At 49.3% G+C, this 24,414-nt stretch overlaps 1 protein-coding gene and 1 pseudogene across 1 annotated transcript in view; both read right to left on the bottom strand.

The window, feature by feature from the left end:
- Positions 1 to 416: 416 nt before the first annotated feature.
- Positions 417 to 24,414, bottom strand: part of PLXDC1 (plexin domain containing 1) — a 64,990-nt gene continuing 40,992 nt past the window's right edge. Inside the window, exons 8-14 of the mRNA XM_039873637.1 lie at positions 21,593 to 21,688; positions 17,433 to 17,514; positions 14,008 to 14,068; positions 12,893 to 13,028; positions 7,510 to 7,554; positions 5,192 to 5,352; positions 417 to 3,957 (exon numbers count right to left, since the gene is read on the bottom strand). Of these exons, the coding sequence (XP_039729571.1) occupies positions 3,838 to 3,957; positions 5,192 to 5,352; positions 7,510 to 7,554; positions 12,893 to 13,028; positions 14,008 to 14,068; positions 17,433 to 17,514; positions 21,593 to 21,688 (701 nt within the window). The 3' untranslated portion in view covers positions 417 to 3,837. The remainder of the gene's footprint in view (positions 3,958 to 5,191; positions 5,353 to 7,509; positions 7,555 to 12,892; positions 13,029 to 14,007; positions 14,069 to 17,432; positions 17,515 to 21,592; positions 21,689 to 24,414) is intronic.
- On the bottom strand, positions 11,607 to 11,725 carry LOC120611351 (uncharacterized; annotated as a pseudogene).

The raw sequence follows: 24,414 nt of genomic DNA, 5'->3' as shown, positions 1-24,414 counted from the left end.
CTCTGTTTTGATTTGTTTAACCATGTTTTGTGAGCAAAAAACACAAAGTAATGAAAACACAACGAAGCTGCTAACGTGGTTTGAATGCAAAGCTTCTAGAAAGGCAGCAGCATCAACTTATACAGATTTATTTTGTAACTCTAGATCGTAGATTAGAAACCTAGGAGGTTTACTTCTAGGGATTTACAAACCCCAAATAAACAAATTCTAGGTCTCTTTCTAGGCTGTTTCTTCTAGAGGTGAGACAGGAGGTTGGGAAAAGCACCCCTGTTGGGCAGATTGCTGGAGGTTATTCGTATATGCCTTAGTGAAGGTCTGTAGAGAAGATGGCAGTCATTGGGTTTAAGGTATATGTGGCGATTTGCAGAATGTCACTCAAAATCCTTTGCACTTTATTTTGCACATAGCAGAAGTTGTAAAAGAATGTTGCCTTTTATTATTAACACTGAGAATCCATGCAGAGAGTTTATACTAAATCCATGAGTACATTGTATTAAGGACAGCTAGGGTGTCCTCAACCCCCAGATTCCTCATATTGTGCTGTAAATTCAGGTAGGTTTTTGTTGAAGGGGTGGGGGAGCAGTGAGGATGGAGAAAGAAAGAGAAACATTGGTTTCTGTGACTCTACCTGGCGTTGCTTCTAAGGGCCAGGGAGTTGGGGTGCAGCTGCTGATCAGTGCTCTGAGAAAATCTGTTATCTGTTCCAGGACCTGGAGAAGAGAGTCTTAGCTCTGCCCACAATCAGATGAGTGATCAGCTCAAGTGGTGAACACTCTGCTTTTCAAATAGTGTGGTTGGCTGGCAGTTGCCAGTCTTATTTTAACAAACTAAGCTACAGGCTGAGCATAGCTACAGCTTCATTCAATGTTTTTAGTGATAAAATGCACGTGTGTGCATGCACATGTATATATGTATATGTATATGTGCCTATATACATATATGCTTAAATATATACATATACACACACAGGAATATATTACAGAGTCAGCCCTGGTGAAACATACTGAATTTTAAAAATTGCTTTCATAGGTCCACTGAGAAACTCTAATAATGACAAAAGGACATCAACCTCCAGCTCCAGGCTGAGACCTGAAGAAGTGGCCTCCAGAGTCAGTGGATTGCTGGGGCTCGTATGATCTCATGTTCTAGAATCGGAATCCCTGAACATGCCCACTAATCTAGGAGTGGCTGATTAAAGGAGAATGAGGTCGTGCCCACAGCCTGGACCAGGGACCCGTCTCACACTCAGACTCTTCATTCCTCTTCTTATTCCCATGCTCTTGTTGGCTTTTGTAAGAGTTCTAGTGTAAAACAGAGCTTCTCTGAGACAATTCGGTACAACACGGATGGCTCTCCAGAACCTTATTTCACAGGGTTAAAGCTTCCTGTGGCAGTGATGAACTTCCTACCCCATCCACTGGGATCTCTGTGAGGATGCCCAGAGATACCATGTGGAGAAGGTACCTGTCAACCACCTGCTTTCCTTGGAGATTGCATACGCCTGTGGGGTGGAGGGGCCTGGAAATCTACAAGCTCTCTGTGGTCGCTCGTGCACAGTAATGTGAAATGCTACTTTGCCTTCCTGGACTGTTGGCTAAACTCGGAGGATTGACCACGAGATCCCGAAGCCTCCTTCTGGTCACTCTCCACCACTATCCAGCTCTAAACATCAGAATAAAGCTCCTCCTGGGTCTGTCTAAGAAATGCTTGTCTGAGAGAACGTAAGAGGAGCTGGGACCAGCATTAACTCTGTGAGTGCCTGGCTCTGTTTCCTGGGAGCACTGGGCTACATGTTGTGGCTTGAGATATCCAGAGGCCTCTTTTAGAGACACATCTTCAATGCTGTTTGCTGTAAACAAACCAGGCTACCTGCTGCCAGATAGCTCTACTGCCCTCCCCACTGTCATCCCGGCGGTCAGCCAGGTTTCTCTGGCCAGGCTGGCCGAGGCACCGGTGGCTATGGCAGAGGCCCCAGAGCATCACTGCCCCTTTCTCCACTCTCGGTGTTCTTTCTGTTTCAGAATCCAGAACAGCTGGGGGAGTTCCCATTGGGAAGAAGTATGCTTGCTGGGTTTGGGACAAATGGTGCCGTGCATTGCATTTGGTCACAACAGAATGGCCCCACTGGCCGTGTTAGACACATAAAGTTCATAGATGCTTTGCTAGTCAGGCAAGAGCAAAAATCACCCTCCTGCCGACCAGGAGTGCTGGGAGCCCAGATCATCTCGGTGCCTGGCTGCACTTCTGTCACTAAGAGAGCTCTGCTACAGACTTTTCTGTCCCTCAGAAACTTGAAAAAAACTTTATTCCCTCTGCTGCATTGTCTTTTTTCTTTCTCAAATTCTGACTCTCCCCACAGCTCTTCCTTGTCTGTTTATGAAATATATATACATATAGCCGAGGTCCAGTACGTTTCCTACTCTGATTGTCATTAGTGTCCTCACAGAGGATAAACCATGGAGTGTCTGGAAAACCACCTGTCAGATGTTTAGATGTGTCTGGTTATTTGTGCACTCCCTACCCCCACCTCCGGAGGAGGCGTGTACTTAAACTTGTTTCTTTTGCGACGTCCGGATGACATGCATAAAGGCGGCGTGACTAAGGGGAGACTGTGATTTAACATTTATTGACTGCTGATATCTTTTACTTCGAATGAGGGTGAGCTATAGGTTTTCATTTTAAATGCACTTTGGAAGCAGCCCCGACTCATTTCTGGGACAGAATTCCCTTAAAATCAGGTTAAGTTCGGGAGCCTAAACTCTCTGCTCCCAAAGCTCTGGCAGAGCTAGAGAGATGGAAGCAACTTTCCAGATCAAGGTTTTATGTAGAAAGTCCCTCCTTCCCATGCTAGAGTCCTCTGTCCCAACCACTCTGGCGGCTTTGCTTCTCAACAGACTCTGACCTGCTGGGTATGTCTCAAGTTCCCTGCTGGGTATGTCTCAAGAAACCATCCTGTTTCTCTTAAAGGTTATCAAAATCCAGCTCAGAAGAGGAAAAACAGTAATCAGGCAAGCTCTGCCCTTGGAGGTACTTACTGGCCCTGACAGAAGAACAGGCCAGTGAATACAATGGACACCAAATGTAGCATCGGCATAAACAGCTCCACATGGCTTGCCTGGCCGAGGCTGGGCGCAGCTAGGGCAAAGCCGTGACTTGCACTGCACACACGTCTGATGCAGAAGTACTGGTTCTCAGCAGAAAGGGCAAGTTGAGGGAGCAAAGCTTAAAGATGCAATTTTCCCCACGAGTTTTCTCTCTTCTCCTTTGGCTTTCCCCTGATGATAACATGCCATTCGATGGCTTGACAAATTGTTGAAAGCAGCTGTACCTGTGTTTAATGGAAGGAGAGAACGCCTTCTCCAGAATTCCAAAAGTGGGGACCGAATGCGCCGAATCCATAGCCAGGAGGACCAGCTCTTGAGTCTATGGACTCTGGAATGGGGTAGCCAAGATGTCAGTGCTCTTGTGTCATATGCAGGAGCATTAGGTGCCCAGGGGCAGGCATCTGGCCATCTCCACATGGGAGGGGGCCTCCGGGGCAGCTACAGAGTAGACCACTGAGAGCCCCAGAAGACATGACCGCTTTCATCAAAACAGGATGAAATTAGGTTACTGTTCCTTAAAAACTCAACGTGGTTGCTTTTCTGACCCCTGTTTCAGTATCTGGGACGTGACGGCCAAACTGTAGCTCTGGCACCACAAACCCTTGTGCTGTCTTCCCAGCCAGAGTATGTTCAGAGGAGACTAAGAAAAATCACTTCTCCGCTTTGCTTGACTTTTATTTTTGAGGGTCCCCGGGTCTTCTGTCCTACCCTTCCAAGGGGCAACCTGGAATTCTCAGCACTGCTCGGCCTCCACGAAGCCCTCCTTCTCGTGGCCCGAGGGTTCTACCTCTGTGTAGGTGGAGTGGTTGGGGTGGTTTCGGAACTTAATGGCCGGCCAGTGGTGAGGTCTCCGCTGTGGGGGCACAGACCACAGTCAGCAGGCATATCCTCACCCAATGGGGACCACCCCCCAGGACAGTGCTGGACGCCGAGACTCTTTTCAAGAACACTGGGGGTCTACTGAAAGCCAGGTGAAGCTTAGGGCCCCTCTTTCTAGACAGGTCCCTGCTGTAACCCCTCAACTGCTGGAAACCTGCAGAAGTGTGTGGGCTGCAAGACACAAGGTGAAAGCTTTGGCAACACACAGAACCCTGAAACTGTGGAAACTGAAGAAGTGGGGGAGATACGGAATGACCCGGGAGGTTCTGGAAATACCAAGGTATCCCTCCAGACAGTATAGGTGCTATATCAAAGTCAGCCGGGGGACTTAGGAAAATGCAGATTCCTGGGCCTGCCTCAGACCTGCACTATCAGCATCTCTGTGGCTGGGGCTCTGTAGTTCCCTTAGGTGACACTCAGTAGGCTAAGACCTAGAATGACTAGTTAGGACTCTCGAGAAACAGGGGGTGTCTAAACAAAGAGGAGAGAACGACCTGGGCCTCCAGGTAATGCAGTCAGTGGGCTTGTACGGCCCGTGGAGGAGACCGTGGTCCCAGAAGCACCACCACTGCACCATGTGGAAAACCCGTGAGAAGCCGAGAGAAGACAGCTGGGGCAGGAGCTGCTGAGCTCTGTGACCCAGAGTGAAGGGACCTGGGCCTTATTTCCCATATATCTTGGGCTGGCTCTTCTGAATTCTGAGATATGAAAAACTATAGCATCCTCAATGAAAGCTCCCGGAGAGCAACTCATTATAGTTTGTCGATAACTAATCAAAAAACTCACACAGTAGCTGAATCGGCAGAGACCTCAGTTCCATTATGGCTCTGAATAAGCACCAGGCCTGGAATTTTGGCCATGACAGACCATAAATCATTAGGGACTGGCTGCACATCACTAAGTGGGCATGTGTAGCACTTTTGGCCTTCTTCCTTTCCCCCAGGGCCTCTTCTGATTTTACAAATGGGAGAGCAAAAGCAGACAGGACAGGAGGACTGGGGGAGTTCTGAGGTGCAGAGCCCTGGGAGTGGAGGGCTAAAAGGGCACTAGCACTGTGAGGTGTGCCAGTTGATGAGGGTTCCTCAGGTGAGAACAGGAGCCAGGCAAATGGCAGGTAAGGGATGAGATGGCAGAGGCAGGTACCCAAAGGCTGGGGAAACGCTGATGCAGAAGCAGACAGCAGAGCTGTGGCCAATTTCTACACTGACCTCGATGAAGAAGAGCGCAGCGTTGGAGGTGGGATGGCCACTGATGTAAATTCCTGCCAGGATGATGGCCGCCACGAGGAGGACCGCCAGCACAATGCCCACGATGGTGCCCAGGTGCACAGGGGAGCCCTTCGTCTTGGGGGACAGGTTGTCCTCAAGGCCTGTAGAAAGACCGTTATGGCAGGGCAGCTTCGGGGGAGCAGGGAAGGTGGGGCCACGGAGTCCTGGGTTCTGACAAAGTCTAGAGATGAAAGCCAACAGAACCTTCGGGTCTATTTACCAAATGCATGAAAAGGTGGGTCTGGAGTGAGTGGAATCATGAGCATGGCATTAACTTGGCACGGATCAGGAAGTTTTTCCAAAACCATTTGAAGCTGTCTAAATGTCTAATAAGGATCATAGAAGAAATCTCTCCGATACCTATGCCACATCAGCACTTTTAAGGAATTCACAAAGCGTAAGTGATGGTAGAGTTTGGGAGCTGGAATCTGGCTGTCTGAGTTCAAATTCAGGCTCTGCCACTTACTAGCTGTGTGAACTTGGGCACATTATTTAACCTCTCTCTGTCTCAGTTATCACTTCTGTAGGACAAGGATAATAATAACTACCTGCTAGAGTTATTGTAAGGGTTAAAATGAGATAATTCATGTCAAGTACTGAGGACCATGGCTGGTATCTTGGATGACCTAAATAAGTATCAGATATTATAGCAAAATGACCATATTTTTTTCCTGTCACTGTCCACCACCAGATTGTGACCTCCTGAAGGGCAGAGATAGTGTCTTATACATCTATGTCCTCAGCTCTTAGAAAAAATGCCCAACCCATCGTAGGAGCTCAGTAAAAGAAATGAGCTAGGTCCTCTGAGGGCTAATAAACCAGCAGACACTCTCTGAGAATATCCCAAGCATTTGAAACATATCCCAAGGAGGAGACTGAGTATTTTCATAGACTATCCAGCTGGAAGTTCATCTAGTCCCATCCTTCCTGTGTGTGGTTGAGGTAATGGACATACAGAGAGGTAAAGTGATTTGCCCAAGGACACAGTCAATGCCAGTTACTTAGAAGCCTAACTTTCTGATACTACCTGGGGTGGCTATTTGCTTCCTCTCCCTACCCTAGAGGGATGTGGAGATAATGAAATAGAGACAGATGAGCATGTAAACAAGAGGGATAGCTAATCTTATTTACAAAGCTAGTAGGTGGGATGAGAGTCATCAGGGGGTGGGGATTTTTAATAGGATGTTGCTTGCATCCAAAGTCATTGCCCTCCCCAACTCCTCTTCTCTGCAAGCAGAGGAAACCCAGGAGAGGAATTACCCCCGGGCACTTCAGTGCACGGTTAGTGGCTCTCTCTGCCAACAGGTGGAAGAATTGAGGTGACATGCCCCAAGCTGGTCTCCCCTGACTTGGCAATCAACCAGCCTGAAGCCTGCAGTGACCCTGATGATCTGATGGTCAGGGCTTGGGCTGACGAGCTACATGGTACAGAGCGAGGGGAACGTGGCTGAGTTGCCCTCCACCCCCGCTCCTGCCCTCACCTCTCACGGCACATGCACACTCATACCCGCTACACACAGAGGAGTGATGGCTCTGTCTCTGATGTGAGACCCGATCAAATTGTGCTGCATGAACAGCCTCTCCTCTCCTTCTGGGACCCCAGACCTCCCAGGCCCTGGAGTTGGAAAGCATTTCCGTGTCCCCATTGCAGTGCTTACAGCAAGGGCCTGAGATGGCTCTCAGTGAAGGGGAGGGTAGGTGAGGCCACCTCACGTCATCAGAGAGATTACCGTCCCAGGTAACCCTGGGGCAGGGAACCCCACCTTCTGGCACCCTATAAAAATTGTGGTGGACAACTTTTGTGTACTCTCCACCAATGCAGGCTGGGAATCAAAGGAAAGTTAATGTGAAAGAAGCTGCTCTCCACCCTTCACTGATTGTGAGGCCCATGGGGGCAAGAGGCAGAGAGAGGGCCACAGGCCCCACACCACCATGCCTGCCCTTGTAGCCAGCCCTCCCCCGCTCTTCTCACTCCTTTTAGAGTGGTAGATATTCAAGAGCAGAGAGGCCTGAAGAACTACATCTTGACTGAGATGGGAAATGCTTAGATGTCAACACATGTTCCTGCAGGCTAAGGGACCTAGTCCAGAAGTCCCTGCCTTCCCGCCCAGCAGTTCTGGGAAGCTCAGGCTGCTGTTGCTCTCCCCTTCTCCACTCAGAATAAAAGCAAAGAGGTCAGGTGATGGCTGCACCCTCTTTTGGGGTGGGTCCAAGAGGCAATGGGTCTGACCAGGAGGGGCAGGCAGCTCCGTACTTACCATACTCACCGTCTCCTCCTGGGTAGGGATTCAACTTGGTGTCATCTTCCAAGAGAAAGGAGAAAGAGTACAAGATTAGTAGAATCATTATGGCCTTTGTCATTTTAGGTTCGGATGGGACTTGAGGGACATTCAGTCCAATCCTTCATTTCAGAGGCAAGGAAACTGAAGCACAAAGAGGGGAAGTGACTTGCTCAAAGTCACCCAGCATCAATTAACCTCTAAATGACAAACAGATATGTTAGAGTTTATATGTTAACATTAGTAGAAGGCCATGAACAAGCCAACTTTTCCTAGTCTCATGTTCATTCATTCAACAGATATTGAGTGTTAATTATGAGCCGAGCACTGGGAGTAGATGTTGGGGATACATTTGGTCTCTGCCCTCAGGGAGTTAACAAGCAGGTTTGGAGGGACCATTAAATTCCAACATAATAAAGCTCTGACTGGGGGCCTTACCTAACAAAGGGGTCGCAAAGGAGGGGTGAGCTATGGGGCTAAGAAAAGCGTTCCAAACAGAAGAAAGAGCATGGGCAAGGGCCAGAGTCAGCAAGGACTTGACCAATTGGGAAATAAAAGAGTTCAGTGTAGCTGGGGGGGTGGAGAGGGTAAGATTGGGGGTGGGGGGAAGGCTGCCTGGAAACCAAGTTAAGGACCTTTCACGTTCTCCTAAGGGGCAATGGGAAGCTGAGGAAGGATTGGAGGAGGGGTGAGTGTGTCACAAAATCAGATTTGCCTGGAGACTTCCCCCAGGGTACAATGTGGGCCTCCGACTTCCATACCCACACCCTCTTCACCTCAAGGTGTGCTCTCTGGGGCTTCCTAAATAAGTTCCAGCGGTTGACCCTTCCTGTGTTTCCTCCCTGCTGTCGTATGGGGAAAGGAAAGCATGAGTTCTCTGTCAGGAGAATGCTCTAGACCAGCAGTCTCCAACCTTTTTGGCACCAGGGATCGGTGTTCCTCTGAGAATCTAATGCCTGATGACCTGAGGTGGAGCTGAGGCGGTGATGCTAGCGCTGGGGAGCGGCTGCAAGTATAGATGAAGCTAGCTCACCTGCCACTCACCTCCTGCTGTGTGGCCCAGTTCCTAAAAGGCCACGGACTGATACCAGTCTAGATGACTGCAGGTGACTGCTTTAAGCACCATTTTAAACAAATAGAACCAGTCCACAATTTACGGCTGACAACATGCATTTTGTTCCTCTTCCCCTTCCAGCACCTTCCAGCACCTCCACCATTAAGTCATTTTAAAGGGTTTACTGGCTCCCTTTTGTTCGTAAGTATTTAAGGAGCTTGCAATTTGGCCCCAGTCTTCTTTCCTCCTGTTACTCGCCACAACTCAACACTGTGGCAGTGGCTATAAGAAGGCTCTCCAGACACCCTCGGCTTGCATGTTTCTGAGCTGCTGCCAATTCTATTCCTCCTGAAGCAGATGCCCTTCTTCCTGTTCACTGTCCCTCTTTCAAAAATCCCAGCCCCAAACTGCCCTCTGCATAGGGGCTAGTGCTGGCATTGGGGTGAGACAAGTGAGGCAGGATCTGGTCCTGCCTTTACATAAAAATTTTAATATTTTGTTCATCATGGAATTTTTGGCATTAATTTTGGTTTTTACAAATATTGCATTAAAATATTATTTATCCTGATTATTGCTTTGTGTGTGTGTGTGCCTCCTGAAATTTTACACCTTACGTTGAGTGCTTCACTTGCCTCACCTCGCCCTGGCACTGTCACTTCCCAGAGGACACATGGGTGTGCTCTCTTCGGTGTCCCATTGCATTTGGTACCTGTTTCTGCAGCATCTTGGGTCCCATTGTTTCTCTAAACTGTGAGCTCCTCGACACCCAGCCCAGCTACCCCCCACTCCCGTGCCTGGACATGGCATCCTGCTCTGCTATTCATTTCCAGTAAAATCTTGAAATATCAAAAAATCAAATTTAAAAATGGCTCTTTATAGGGGAGAGAGGGAATAGGGTGAAGGAGAGAAAACTAGGAACTGAACTTCTTTGAATATACCTGCTTTTGTAGATTTGACTTTGGAACCATGTAAATCATCATTTAACTATTACATGATCATAAAGAAATCAGATTTTAAAAGCAACCCTAAAAATCGAAAGCAAAACAAAACAGAGTTATAGACATATACTAGAAAGCTATGTTTTCTTCAGGAATTTCAATGAATGAGGTATTTAAACACACTTCTGAGTCTATTTTGTTATTGCAAGTTGAAAATAATGAATTGGTTAATCAATATTGACTCTAAACATCACTGGGCAAATTAATTTGATTCAAATCAACTTGTTTCCAATCTAGACCATTGAAAATACATTGTAGCCCAGTCCACATCTACTCCTGGCAGACGAAAGGATACAGTGCCACCTACAGCCAGCCCTTCCTACAAAGCAACTAAAGGAGACTACGCTGTGCCCACAACAGCTTTTCTCTCACTCACCAAGAGGTGGTTCCCAGATGCCATCTTGTTGAGGGTCCATGGAATGCAAATTTCATGGGACTAGACCACAATCCATTAATTAGGGAATTAATGGATTGTGGTCTAGTCCCATGAAAACTCACATAAAGAAGAAATGTGTGTGATGTTTATTGAATGTCATCTTTCTGTAGTTAGTTGTCACCTTTTGCTGCTATCAACATGCCCTGTTCAGCTGCTCATCACATGAGCTTTTCCACTGCATGTTTTCCGGGGGAGGGCCTGTCTGTCCTTGCAATAAAATGCATGGGCTTTGTGGCAGTCATTTGCCACTCAGAGGTCATTCTGGTTCACTTAAGTGCGTGGCATTCGATTGCAAGTGAACTCTTAAAATCCAACCCCCACAGCCCCTGCTCCCCTGGCCTCCTCTGCTCCTCTGCTCCGCTGGCTGGTGCCCGAGGGGTCTGCGCACCCTCCAGCAGCCTGCTCCCACTGACTTCTCTGTTCTTCAACTCTGCTCTGAGCAAGCGGGTCCCTCTGACTGGAGTTCTATACTCACTTCCTTTGCAACATCTCCCTCCCTTGTACCCTGAGATAGACTGTCTCTCGCCTGCTTCCACAAGTCTCCCTGTGCGGGCTGTAATCACACAGGCAGGAGGGTGACTGAAACCTATCTTGCCGAGATGCCCTAAGAATTGGGTGTGGGGAAAGTCAGCATCAAAACGTTTTTTCTTAAAATGTAACTTGAAAATCTTTGTTGCTTCATCCAGGACTGGAATGACATAGAGCCAGAATTGCCCTCACTCTAACTAATGTTTTTTGTTGGGGACTATTACACAGCACACAGAAGTGAGACATTTCTGGCTGGCAGGAGATACACACATAATAAAACTGGCCAATAAGACATGCTGCGTCTGTATGGGGACAGCCCACCACGACAGTAACCTGAGAGAAAAAGACTGTCAGGGGCAAAATAATTCTAAGTCAGGAATTGAACCTGGTCCTCACATGTCATGTGCTAGGCTCTCCATACCCACCACAACCACTTGGCCTCTGACACTCTGGCTCATAAGACAGTAAACCCTCAAGCGCTGGGCTCTGAGAGTGCCCGCCATAAGCACACAGGGTTAATTCAGGGGTGACTGGCCAGGGGGTTCTTCCTTTTAAGTGGAATTTCCTTCAATTGGAAGGTCATCCTGGATTTGATTATTAAATCCCTGGAGGGCAGTTAATTTATTTAATCCTTCACGGCACCAGCAGGAACTCTGCTCTCAATACCAGGCCTTAACCGGCTCCTTGCGATTCCTGGGCAATTTGAGTAATGGGAGCCAGATGAATCTGTCTTGTTTATTCACCTTTCACTATTTTCCCCTGTTCCCTGAATTCACGAAGACCTTTTTCCATTTCTTTCAACACTGAGAAAAGCAGTGGAGTTGATGGGCAGGATGGCTGATTTTGGAGCCAGGTGAGATCTGATTCCTGGCTGAGACCTCTTCCTGGCTGTGTGACCTTGGGCAAGTCATCAACCTCTCTGAGTCTTAGTGTCTCCTATATAAAATGGGGATAAAAAAGTATCAGCATACAGGATTGTTAGGAGAACTGATTTTTTTTAGTTGACTTCACAGATTGCAAGGACCTTGTAAACTTATAATCCCTTATTTTTTATTTTTTATGCTTACAGCACCTGGTCTTCCTAGGTGGTCTCCCATCCAAGTACTAACCAGGCCCGACCCTGCTTAGCTTCCAAGATCAGATGGGATCGGGCTTGTTCAGCGTGGCCTGGCTGAAGATGAGAGCTGATTATTAATGTGTGTACAACATTAGGACACAACCTGGCACACTGTCCCTTCCCCACTGTCATTTGTTCTTTCCTCTATGACTCCCCTCTGGCCAGGTCCATGGGTTCCTGCCCTAGTTCTCCAGTTTTCTAGGCTGCATTTAGAAAGGCAGGGACCCCATGAAAAGAACATTCTACCACTTACCCCTCGCATAACCCTGAGTAACCTACATTGCCCCTATGAACCCATTTCCTTATCTACACAATGGAACTGTGGCTGAATAATGTTTTACAATATTAACTTCTTTCTTGTTTCCTTTCTTCCTTTCTATTTGTCTCTTTCTAGGAAGCATCTGGCTCAGGGGAGGTAGTAAGAGCCCACAGGTCTCTTGGTCTTAGCCTAAGGGTAAGGCTCTAAAACCTAGATTACGTGAAAACGAGTAAAAGAGAGAAATTTCTCAGCCCTAGCCAGAGTTCCTGAGGGGCCTGCACAGGCTTTCAGAGACCAAGTGTGGTGCCTCCAGGTGGATGGACCTCTAGCAGCTTCGACAAGACCCAGAGGCCTCAAGATGGCAGAGAAGTCCCTGGGGACAGCCAGGCCTGAAGAGACAGGGATGGATCAGCAGCAACCGAGATGAACACAGCTGCCCTACTCTGACTCTCTGCTACACAAGGTCACTGGGGCGGGGAGCCCAGCCCCAAAAAGGGCTGAGGTGGGATTTCCCGCACTCCAGCTGAGTGAGGGTTGAGAGCCACGATGGAAGTTAGAGAAAAGTGAGGCAATCTTTCTCTCACATTTGAATGTGTGGACTGAATTTACACCTGCTACAGGGATGAGACCTCACAGGTTCTGTGAGGATCGCTAGTAAGATTAACTGAGATCCTATATAAAATACCTGGCCCTGGGCTGGACGTAATTTTTCCCCTCGCCAAGGTGAATTCCATCCCACAGCCCTGATGTGGGCCAGCACAGTGGTTAGAGCCTGGGCATGGAGTCCACTGGTTCTAAACTTGATTCTGCTTCTCGCCAGCAAGTGACCCCAACTCTCTGAGCCTCAGGTTGCTCATCTGTGAATGGATGTGGCAATTCTTACTCCCTGAGATAATCCCTGTTGGGGACAGTGACAGTCTAGGAGGTAGTCCTTCCCCACGGCCTCTCTCTTCCTTCTCCCCACCCTTACCTTCTGTGGTGAGGCTGTCCATGGAGAGGGAGGAGGAGGTGGTGCTGAGGTCTCCATCAAAGGGGCTGAGTGAACTGTCAGAGGAGGGTGAGTAGTGGTCCTCATCCTGGAAGTCCTCACACGTCCTGCCCTCTGCCTGTAAGAGAGACCGAGCGCTGGCCTGGACAGAGGCCTCAACCGTGGGCATGCCACAAACACGAGAATGATGGGGACACTTTCATCCCTCAGCAGCCAGAAAACTTAAGATTCTAGTCCATGGTCCAAGCATGGTAATCTAACTGAAGCTGGGCCTTGAATGCTTTTAAGCCTTCCACTTTATCCTGTAAGCATCTTATCTTACAAGGCAATTTATTTGTCTGTTGAATCCTTCCTCAAGGAAGGAGCTGAGATGCCAAGTTTAAATAAATAGAGCAAATCTGCACATTCACCCACAGCCAACATCAGAAGTGGGCTGCTGGACAAGATTTTTTTAAGGCAAGGAAAGGGCAGCTCCCCCGGCCCTACTAATAAAACGGACAATGATGAGTGGCTGGCAAGGGGGTCTGAGGGTTTATATTTAAATGCTGGGCCTGGTATCTCATGATCTCATGAGCTGTGAGATGCAGGTCAAGTCAATAAATCTCTCTGAAAATCGTTTTTCCACTCAGATCAGTGGGATACTGGCCCCCAGCTCCTGGGGCCGTGTTAGGATTAAATCAGAGTAAGTGCGGGGCAGAATGAAGTGAAGTGTTTGTACTGCAAGAAGAGATGGAGAGAGGAAGGGAAGGAAAAAGGACACAGGGATGAATAGGTCTGTCGGGTTAGTACAAGGTGTGAGCATCAAATCCAGAATCAAAGTGTGGAGCAGCCTGGAATTCCAGCGGTGAGGAGGAACCTGCATGGGATTCTAAATGGGAGGAGCCTGCGATAACCTTCCTCACTCCCAGAACGGCTGCCTCCCTCAAAAGCCTGATGGCTGGAGCCCCAGCAGTCATCTAAGGGTAGAATCTCCCAGAGGATCCAAGCCCCAGGTAGAGGGGAGAAGAGCCAAAGACACTTCGAGAGAGGCTACCAGGGACGGGGTCTGCTGACAGCCCTTACTGTTCCCCACAGCCTGTCTCACTTAAGCCTCTCACCTCCTGGGCACAGCCGTAGGCCAGCCACTCCTGGCGGTATCGGTCAAAGCCGCTGGAGCATCTGCAGGGAAAGCAAAGGTCAGAGGTAAGAGTGTGTGTGTGTGGGGAGGGGGGGTGTTGACATAGAAGCCTTCCCCTTCATTTCCCCTCTATTCAGCAAAAGCTCTCCCATGAGAGTGAGGGCTAGTCTCCCAGGGCTAGTCAAGCTCCCCAAGATGAATGGGCAGGTGCCCTCAGCACCAGGTGGCTATGGGATCAGAAGTGAGACCCTCTTGCCCTCTCTAGTCCTTCTCCAGAAGGAGAGGAGGTTGTTTGTGAAATTCTTTCTGACCCAGCTCCCAAGAATCAAGGCCATATCTGCACAGATGTAGGTATGTAGGGGGCTAGATGGACTGCATGATCCTTGTGACCTTTCAGGCTTCCTTAACTCTGGGCTGCCATGAAATTGCTAAGAATCCATGAAATTCACACACACACATTCTCATCCAAAGAAGTCTCGTTTATTCACTGAGACCCCTTTTTTTTGCGGAAGGGCCTAAAATTGGCAAGGAGAGGCTGGGTGAAGGTGGACAACAGCAGGTTAAGACAACACCCCCCTGTGTGGTTCTTAAGGGGTAGAAATAAAGGTCCTGCCACAGGCTGAGAGAGTTTAAAAACTGGATGAACAGGGTCCCCCGAGTGGACATCATGCAGCTCAGCTGGGTTGGAAGATGCCAAGTGCTCCCCTAGGAAGGGTAGGGGCGTGAGGATGAACCAGACAATGATCTCCATGTCATCATGCTCAAATTTCCCATCTTCACTCTTTGGTGCCAGGGAATCAACCAAGCCCGACTCAAGTGCAGGGACATCTGCATGGGAAGAATAGCATCATGCACCAACAGTGCTAAGAAAGAATTCATGGCTAGTTAACTTTCTGCAACAGCAACTGCCTGCCCATCTGCCCGAGACTTGGTGAGGCTGAAGACCAAGGCTGAATTGAAGGCACTGTCAGCCTTTCCTTCTGGCAATGCCTCTGAGCTGCTCTTCCTGCAGCAGCAGTGGCTAAACTCAGCCATGCACACCTCCTCTCTCAGGTCCTCCATGCCCATTACTGTGGGGGATAGAGGGTTAGGGCATCTATTGGGAGATGAGAACTAAAGTTTTTTTAGGCCACATCGATTCTTTCAAGGACCGAGCCTTCAATATAGGTCTAAGAGCATCACATTTTAAGCCCAGAGCCACCCAACCCAGATTCAAAAGAGAAGGCATAAGAAATAGCCATTTATTGAGTGCCTCCTGAATGCCAGGTGCCGCCCCAGCCACATGCTGCTCTTGCACTGTTTTGTGGGACCCTCATAATGGCATAGAAAGGCAAAGATTATGCCTTTCATTTCCTGAGCCAAATCCTGGAGTTAAGGTCACCCTTAGACTCCAGAGCAGGCCACTGGGGGGCAATGTGGGATGAAAGGAAGACCCCTGCCATGGTAAGTGAAATTGTCTAAATCAGATCCAGCCCCAGGGCAGGGAAGGAACACCCTGGGAGGCTGCAGAGGGCAGAGTGGGTGAAAGAGAAAGGATAGCTGAGATCCTTTGTGGTGATGGCAAGCAGATGTTGGTGGGAGAGACCATGGTGGCCAGCCCCAACATACCAGCCCTGCCCTTTGGCTTTTTAGGGACCTGGAGTCAGCTCTTAGTTGGAACTGAGGCTCCAGAAAGAGCTGGCAAAGAGGGGCTCATACTGGGATGAGCCCAGACCCATTGGCATCTGAGAACCAGAGGTTTCCAGAACCACATCAGCCTTGTATGCTGTGAGGAAACTTCTCTGTCCTATAGCTGACATAACCACAGCAAAGGCGGTGTCCACACCCGCAGCCCTGCCCTCTCCAACATGACCAACCCTCATTAAACCATCATGGTCTCTGGGATTGGCGTATGAGCTAAATGAGGCTGTGTCAATGCGAGGGCTTGCTTTCATCTGACCCATTTTGCAGTCCTCATGTCTCGGCTCTTGTTGGATGCTGAGTCATGTGGTGGCAGCCAGCCCCAGGGTTCCAGGGCTCATCTGAGGTCATCTGGATTCTCTTTCCACACTCAGATATGGTGGCTCTCAAACTTGAAAGTGCACAAGATGGACCACATAGCGAGACTCCACTCCAGGAAAAGCCAATCTGGGGTCTACCCTACGTATTCGTACTGAGGCTCTGTGCCTTTTGTGTGAAGGGCCCGGAACACTGTGCAAAAATGCTGTGTGGTATTCAAGGGGTTAAAATAACAGCGTGTTCCTTACAAACTTCTCTCCGAACCACATAGACCCAGCCCATGTTACAGGAAAAACAAACTAAGGCCAGAAGAGCATGAGTAAGAACCGTGAGAGGAACACCTAGGAGGGACCCTCTCTCCTCCCAGCCCGGAGCTGTGTCCTGTGTGCCAGGCAGGCCAGCTATGAAGGTGATAGCTTTTATTTCTATACCAGGATATTGAAAGGAGGAAAGGAAACACTGATAGATGCACGACAGCTGCAGGGACTCTGTGTAATTTGCAATTTTCAAGATTGCCTTAAAGATTCCTGGAGTTCATAGGGCCTTTCACTCTCATGAGAGCCCTGGTCCCCAAAGAAATTATTATTTTTTTCCTCCTGCCATGTATTTATCTTGGACAGGAGAACAGGACTCAACTTCTGAATCTAATCTGAGGAAATGATTTCAGAACAAGGAACGGAAGATGAGCTGGATTTAAGAACTTTATCCCTGAACCTGCATCTCATCCAGAATTTTCTCTGCTTCTAAAACCAAGCAAATACAGCTTTGTAACTTGCCCCGACTTTCCACAGAGGCCTGACATTTCCATGACCCTGTTTTCAGAAAACTCTGTTGCAGCCTGAGAAAGATCTTGAGAGGCTGTTTGGGGGTCATGGGGCTCTCAACCAACAGCAATAGGTCTTTGGATCATCCCCTGTCTCTGAGCTGGTAGATCACACACTGGAGTGCAGAGGAGACACCCTGTTAAAATGCAGGCTCCTGGGCTTCTCTCCCAGAGATCCAGATGCAGGGGCCCAAGGCATGTCTCAGGAATCTGCAGTTTATGTGAGCCCTTGCTGATTCCAGAATGACCGCAACTGTGGACACTCTGAGAAGCCCTGGGCTAGGACAAATCAACCCCTCCCGGGTGTGAGGAGGGAGCTGCAGTAGCTGCAATCTCTGAATGATCTTTCGGGAGCCTAGTGTCACCGCAGGGCCCCTGCCATACAGTCACCTTGACCAGTCAGAAACTGATCCTCAGGGAGAAACTCATTTCTGTGACATTGTTGTCCTTAGGGTCAGAGTGGACTGGCCAGATATCCCCTCATATTGGCAATGAGGCCTGAGGCAAGGAATGGGGCCATGCTAGCCTCTGCCCCTCCTCCACAGTCTGCCTGTGGGAGCCAGAGGGTCAGTCTGGGCACAAACCTCTGGAGGACATGGCACCAGCTGCAGTTGAAGGTCAGGTCTGAGGACATGCAGGCATCACAGCTCCGATGCTGCAGGCATGCTGCAAGAGAGGAGAAGACCCCTCAGCACCAAGCTCTCCACAGGCCTCCAAAAGGTACAATTTGCCTGAATGCTGGGTTTTTATAGAACTGTGGCGTTTCGGACTAGCAAGGACCCTAGAGGTCATTATCGCCACCCTCACATGAGTCCAGCTCTGATTCCTCCTCTCCTTTCCTCCCCTTCTTCTTTTTGTCACCAGGGATTTAGGCCCTGAGCTGGTGCTGGGGATCCAGCAATAAGACCTGGTCCCTGCCTTTTTGGGCCTTACACTCATATGGGGAGACAGACACAAAACAGATAACCGAACAAAAAGAACCACATAATTATCATTTTGATGAGGTTTATGAAGGAAAATTACAGAGTGCTATAAGCATGTACAAAAGGATCTCACCTAGTCTGGGAAGTTATACTTCTGGGCAGTTGCCTATAACTACAGTGTTGAAAGGGATTTTTTTTTTTTTTAAATTGAGATATATTTGACACGTAACATTGTGTAAGTTTCAGGTGTGCAACATATTGATTTGATACATTTATATTGTAATATGATTGCCATTGCAGCTAACACCACTATGGAGTCACAAAATTACCATTTCTTCTTATGGTGGGAAAAATTAACATCTAGTCTCTTAGCAAATGTAATGTTTATAGTACAGTTTTGTGTCTATAATCACTGAAAATGATGTTTTAAGATGTTCCGTTTTGACCCCCGTCCAGGGCTGGTCTAAAGCACTCATTCCCCACCCCTGACCCTCAGTCCATACATATGGAGGGATTGCCTCAGAGCCCTGCTCCTGGCCTCTCTCCACCTCCTCACTTGCCTCCTCCTGGGAGGTCTTGAGTTTGTGAGGATAAACCATGCATATGTAATTCCATTCCTTCTTCTCCTCTTGGAAGTGGGCTGCCCGTGGGGGTGTGCTGGCATCTCTGCTCATCCAGGCTTAAACCTTACTTGGGAAGTTATTTGACCTCTTGGTGCCTCAGTACCTCATTTATAAAAGAGGGATCATGAAGCTATCTTCTTGGTAGATATGTGAGGATGACATGAGATAATAACCTAGAGGGTTTAGAATAGTGCTGGCTACATGGGTGAGCCCAGCGAATGCTCCTTGTTGGTATTGACTGTGTTCTTATTCATCCCCCTCAATGTCCCTATGAGGCATTCATTCGCTCATTATCCATCCACGCATTCTTTCATCAAATATTGATTGAGCATCTGAAGTGGGCCAGGCACTGTCCCACATGCTGGAGACACAGCCATGAACAGAAAAAGACAGCTGCACTGCCCACATGAAGCCTGCAGTCTGGTGGAGATGGCTAACACATACATGGAGAAATCAATCTACACTAGGGCTTCCGGTGGTGAGAAAGGCTATGAAAAAGTCGAGCAGAACAGGGAGGCCGAATGACCGCGGGGGATGTGTTCTATTCAAGGAGGTGGGGGAAGGCTTCTGAGGAGAGGACACTTGGGCAGAGACCAAGAGAAAAGAGGAAGGGAGCCGGCAGCTGCTCTGGGGGTGACGTCCAAGCAGAGGCCTGTGCAGAGGCCCAGAAGGGTCACATCCCAGGAGTGTTCCCAAAAGCAGCCAGAACACTTACAGGCTGGGCAGAGTAGAGAGGCAGAGGTGGTAGCGATAAGGAGGGACACGTGGGACCCCCTGGGCAGGGCAGAGTTGAAGAAAAGAGAAGTCAGTGGGAGCAGGCTGCTGGAGGGTGCGCAGACCCCTCAGGCACCAGCCAGGCAGAGGAGCAGAGGAGGCCAGGGGAGCAGGGGCTGTGGGGGTTGGGTTTTATGAGTTGTTCACTTGCAATCGAATGCCACGCACTTAAGTGAACCAGAATGACCTCTGAGTGGCAAATGACTGCCACAAAGCCCATGCATTTTATTGCAAGGACAGACAGGCCCTCCCCCGGAAAACATGCAGTGGACAAGCTCATGTGATGAGCAGCTGAACAGGGCATGTTGACAGCAGCAAAAGGTGACAACTAACTACAGAAAGATGACAACTCATTCAATAAACATCACACACATTCCTTCTTTATGTGAATTTTCATGGGACTAGACCACAACCATTAATTAGGGAATGAATTTGCATTCCATGGACCCCCAACAAGATGGCATCTGGGAACCACCCCTTGGTGAGTGGGAGAAAAGCTGTTGTGGGCACAGCGTGGTCACCTTCAGTCGCTTTGTAGGAGGGATTGGCTGTAAATGGCACTGTGTCCTTTCATCTGCCAGAATTTTGTGGGCCCTGGAAGGGTGGGTAGAAAGCCATGGGTAGGAAATAAGCAGAAATTAGCCTGGCCTGAAAACAAGAGCTCTCGCTCTTTTGTTCCCTTATGTACCCAGAGGGTCTAGAGCAGGTCTGGGCACGTGGTAAGTAGTTTACATGCTTGCAGAATTGACATATAGATGCTTTTGTCATCCCCATTTTACAGAGGAGGAAAGGTGGTAGGTCTGGGTGTGAACCGAGGTCTATCTGAGCTTTTAGCCTCTGTGTGGTCCCTGTGCCCCAGCACCCGCCCTCATCCCACACCAACTTTTCATGACCTTCTAGAAGAGGGACCAGCAAAGGAGTGCAATGGCTTGGAGGTGGCCCATCCATAGCTCTAGAAGAATCTCGGCTAAGTCCTCCCCCAGCCAAAGGCAAGGCAGAGAGCCTGGGCTAGAGGATGCAGAGTTTTCTGAGGATAGAGTTAATCGGCCTCCCAGGGGCTCCAGTCACAACCTTGTTAGTGCTGCCCCTCCCCCACCCACTGCACCCACATGGGAGCCCAGGGCCTGGTCACTCCCAGTGACGCTGGAGGCCCCTTAAATGGCTCCAATCAAGCTGAGAACAAACCCTGGGAGCCTTGTGGAGTGTTCATAAAATCCACTGACCTTTACTTCTCATCTGCATTTCAGATGTCCTGCATGCTATTAAATGCTCACAAAATTCACTGGAGGGGTAGGAAGTGGCTTACGTATACAAACAGTGTCCCAGAAACGCATTCCCAGGACAATTCACTTCTTCCGCCTGGGGCAGTTAGCCTTGTCCTTTGATGTCCTTGCTCCTACATGAAATTTTATTCAAGTCCTGGGACTTGAGTTTTACTGATTCTCAGGCCCCAGGCCTCTCTTGCCTAGAGGAAGGATGGCTGGGGTGGGGTGGGGCTGTGACTTGTAGGGTGTCCCAGCCCTGTAACCCCATGGTGTCTGGGTCCTTATTCTCCAGGGCAGGACACCTGCTGAGCCCGGACTGAGTCAGGTGGCCTAGCATGTGAGAAGAGCCCTCCTCCTCCTCTCCTTTCTCCACCCCCTGCTCCCAGAACCTCCAGGGAAGAGGAAAGAGGGGAAAAAGAGGCAAGAAACACCCCAGAGGGCAGGGGAAAGGCCATGGCTTCAGAAACTGGAAGGTATCGTGAGGCAGGAGAAGAAATTAAAATCCTTTAAAAATGTAAGAACGGGAGTGCGGTCCTCCTTTCTCTTACTTTCCGCAGCTACTCTGACCAGATGCTGAAGAGCATCCAACCCTGATTCTGTGGGGTCCACGCAGCAACTGGGGCTTTGGCCATGGCCTTCCACTGTAGGTGCGTAGGGAATGAGGGTGGAGGGGAGGGCCAGCGCCCATGGTTCTTGGAGGGCTGCTGGCTAAATCCTTTTATGGCCTTCTGCCTGTGGACTCTGGCATCACTCTCCCTCTAAGAAAAATAACAATGATAAACTTATGGCTCAATTCGGTTCCTATATTATTTTTCCTAGGGGCTCAATCTAAATTCTCAGAGGTAAATCTTTCCTGAGTTTCAATAATGTGTTAATAGCTGTTATGTCAAGCACAAACCACATCTCAGGCCCAAGAGGTGCCAGTTAGTGTCAAAATTGCCATTTATGTCCTAGACTCTCCCTACTGTGGTTCTAACCCTGACCAAAGCTCTGTGAGGGTGGCGGTGTTAGGCCCATGTGATGAATAAGAAATGGAGGTGGCTGTACCCACACGGGGGTCAGTGGTGGGCCTGGGAATGGCACTCAGTCTGTTTGACTCCAAAGCCCTTTCCAAGACAGTGGGGTGCCTTCCCTCATCGGTGGGAACCACCCTACTTACTTGGCAACGGGGTGAATTCCACGGCCGACGTGCTGGTGACTTTGCTGGGGTCCAGCTCCACACGGTGGTATTCGAAGATGGCCCTTCGCCGAGATTCTGAAACAGAGGCAGAGCCTGTCATTAGGAGCATTTCATGGGCAGAGGGCTTCAAATTCTCTATCTGGAGCCTGAGAGGTAGGCAAGAGATTGTAGTGAGTGGAGCTGAGGGCTAGAAATAAACCCATAGACCTAGGATAATGATATTGGTGCTGTGGGAAGGACAGGTGTTGACCTTGAAAGGAGAGCTTTGGGGTATAAGCAGGTTAAACTACTCAGTGCAGAGACTGGCTGCTACCAGGGTCAGAACATAGGCGATCCGATGCCCCCGAATGCCTCTGTGCTGTCACAGCTGCTGCTCCCTTGACCCATAATGCATTTCCACCGCTTCTCTCTCTGTCAAGGATCCAGCTCAAGGGCCACTTCCTCTGAGCAGCATCTCCTTGACCACACCCTCCTCTTCCCCGTTCGGGCCAGGTGCCCTCCTCCCACTATACTCATCGCCTCGTGTGATCATTAGGTTTTATTTGGAGGGTGGGGGCATTAGACTGTGAACATCTGGTCCTAACTCTGACCCACAGTGAGCGTGTGTCTGCAGATGGATGGGCCAACTTTGAAGAACCTCTCCCCCTGGATGGAGGCCAGAGCAAGGCTCAGTGCCTGGAGCCAGGCTTATGTCCTGCCTTGGTCCCTGCAGAAACTTCCCGCAGGACCTCAGAGTCAGGAGACTCGAGTTCTGATTTGAGTCCTGCTTCTGGCTCACTGGATAACCTTAGGGCCTCAGTTTTTCCTCTGAGAGGTGGAAAGACAGAAGCACTTGCCAATCACCCCTGGGAGGATAAAACTGGAACTGTAGATGAAGTCTTTTTCTAAAATGCCAATCTGAGATGCTCTGATATTTCACACCACACCCCCATTCCCGCCCAAGAACGATGACTTGGGGTAGGTTTCCTCTGGCTCTATAAGGCAGGCAGGCAGCTGCTGAGCTTTACGAATGAGTTCCCCATGAGGGGAAAGGGCCACTAAGTGTTTGGTTGCCCCAGAACCCCTTTTTCCCTCTGGATTGTTTCTTCAATACCCTTTGGGGGAACTGCCCCTAGTTCTTTCCTACATGTGGTCTGCAGGGACTGCCATCTTCCTCCATGACTCTGCCTCCCTGGCCACTTAGTGATTAGTCCAAGGCTGAGCATGTGATGGAAGCTAGACCAATCAGAGATCTTCCCTGAGACTTTTGAACTGTAACCAAGAGACCTTTTGCCCTCCAGTAATGCAGCTGAGAGGCAAGCTCAGAGTCTGTGAATGACCACACTTCCAGTCTTATGGGGAAGGCCAGAGAGAGAAGCTACATTGTGGAGAGAAACGGGAAGTACTGATGACATTCCAAGCTCTGGAGTCCCAGGACATGCCCTAGTCCCTGTCTTACCAGTTGTCAGCTCTTCTTCCTTTGGCTCTGTGGGCTACGTCAGTATCTCCAATGTATCCCCTTTTCCACTTAAGCTAGTCTGAGTTGGGTGTTTGTCACTAGAGGCCCAGAGTAGGTGAGGATATAATTTTCTCATTCAGCTGAAGGTGGTTTGTAGGAAAGTTTCCCAAGGTGGCAGTAGAACTCAGTAGGGTCATCCATGAAAGAAAGGGCGTCCTGTGCAACTGCTGGGCACTCCAGCCCCTTGCTCCCCCTCCTACATAAAGAATCTGGAGGAGCATCCGCTGTGTAAAAGAATATCTCATCTACATTTCTTTCATTTATTTATTCCCCAATCTTGAAAGTGTTCCCTCTTCTTAACCCAGGATCGATCCCCAGATGGTCTGGCACGAAAGCATGCTCTCTTGCTACCACACCACACTGCCCCACTGCAGAGTCATGGCGGACACCTCAGCCCCCGAAACTTGAGACTGCAAAACATCCTTGAAACACATTCCATGCAATGCAAAGGAAACCACACTGGCATTGAAGCCAGCAAAGCACCCCCGGAACTAAACAGGGGTCTGCAGCCCCACCTCAGAGGCTTGTGTCTGAAATGCTGGCACTACCCATTCACGTGTCACTCGTAGGGTCTGTCTACCCATTACCCACAGGTCAGGTTCTGCTCTGGGCTGAGCAGGAAGGGGAAAGAAGGTGGGGAGACCGATGAGAAATTGGAGGAAGAGAGGCCCTGCGTCAGGAGAGGGAGCACACAGGGCGGGGAGGGTTAGGCTCTGCCTTTACCACCTGTGTGACCTTGGACACGGCTCTTAAGCTCAGGGAGCCTCATCCAAAAATGGAACTAGTTGTACTATACTTATGGGGTTGTTCTGAGACTTAAAGTAGGCAACTTATGTATGGAAAGTATCTGGACCAGAGGAGCCCCTTAAAGTATGAGTTTCGCTTTCTTCTCACTACCCACTCCTTCTGTGCGTCTGGTTTTCTTGTGGTTGAGACTCAAGGGCATTTTCAACCTCTCCCAACCTCTCAAACTCTACCGTGGCCAAAGAACATGAGGAAAAAACATGGCACGTTTCTTTCCTTCTCTCCCTCCCTCCCTCCCTCCCCACATCCCCATAGCATATTTCTTGTCAGTGATTCTCAAGTGGGTCCTTCGGCTCCTCAGCAACTCCTGTGGATGGAGTGGAGACCCCCTGAGAGGCAGCCTGACCACAGGGCTGTGCTGGCAATCTGAACATCCCAGTCCCCTGACCTTTACCCTCCAGCAGCAAGTGCCATCTCCCCACTGCCCACTGTGAGCCTCTCCCTTTCCCCCTGCTGGCCCCAAGGTCCAGGCTGTTTGCTTCTCTTCCTGTGGGTTCTG

The sequence above is a fragment of the Pteropus medius genome, unplaced genomic scaffold (assembly GCF_902729225.1).
Source record: "Pteropus medius unplaced genomic scaffold, Ma_sr-lr_union100, whole genome shotgun sequence".
Lineage (NCBI taxonomy): Eukaryota > Metazoa > Chordata > Mammalia > Chiroptera > Pteropodidae > Pteropus > Pteropus medius.
The sequence above is the reverse complement of the archived record's forward strand: the minus strand, read 5'-3'. Positions and strand labels throughout refer to the sequence as shown.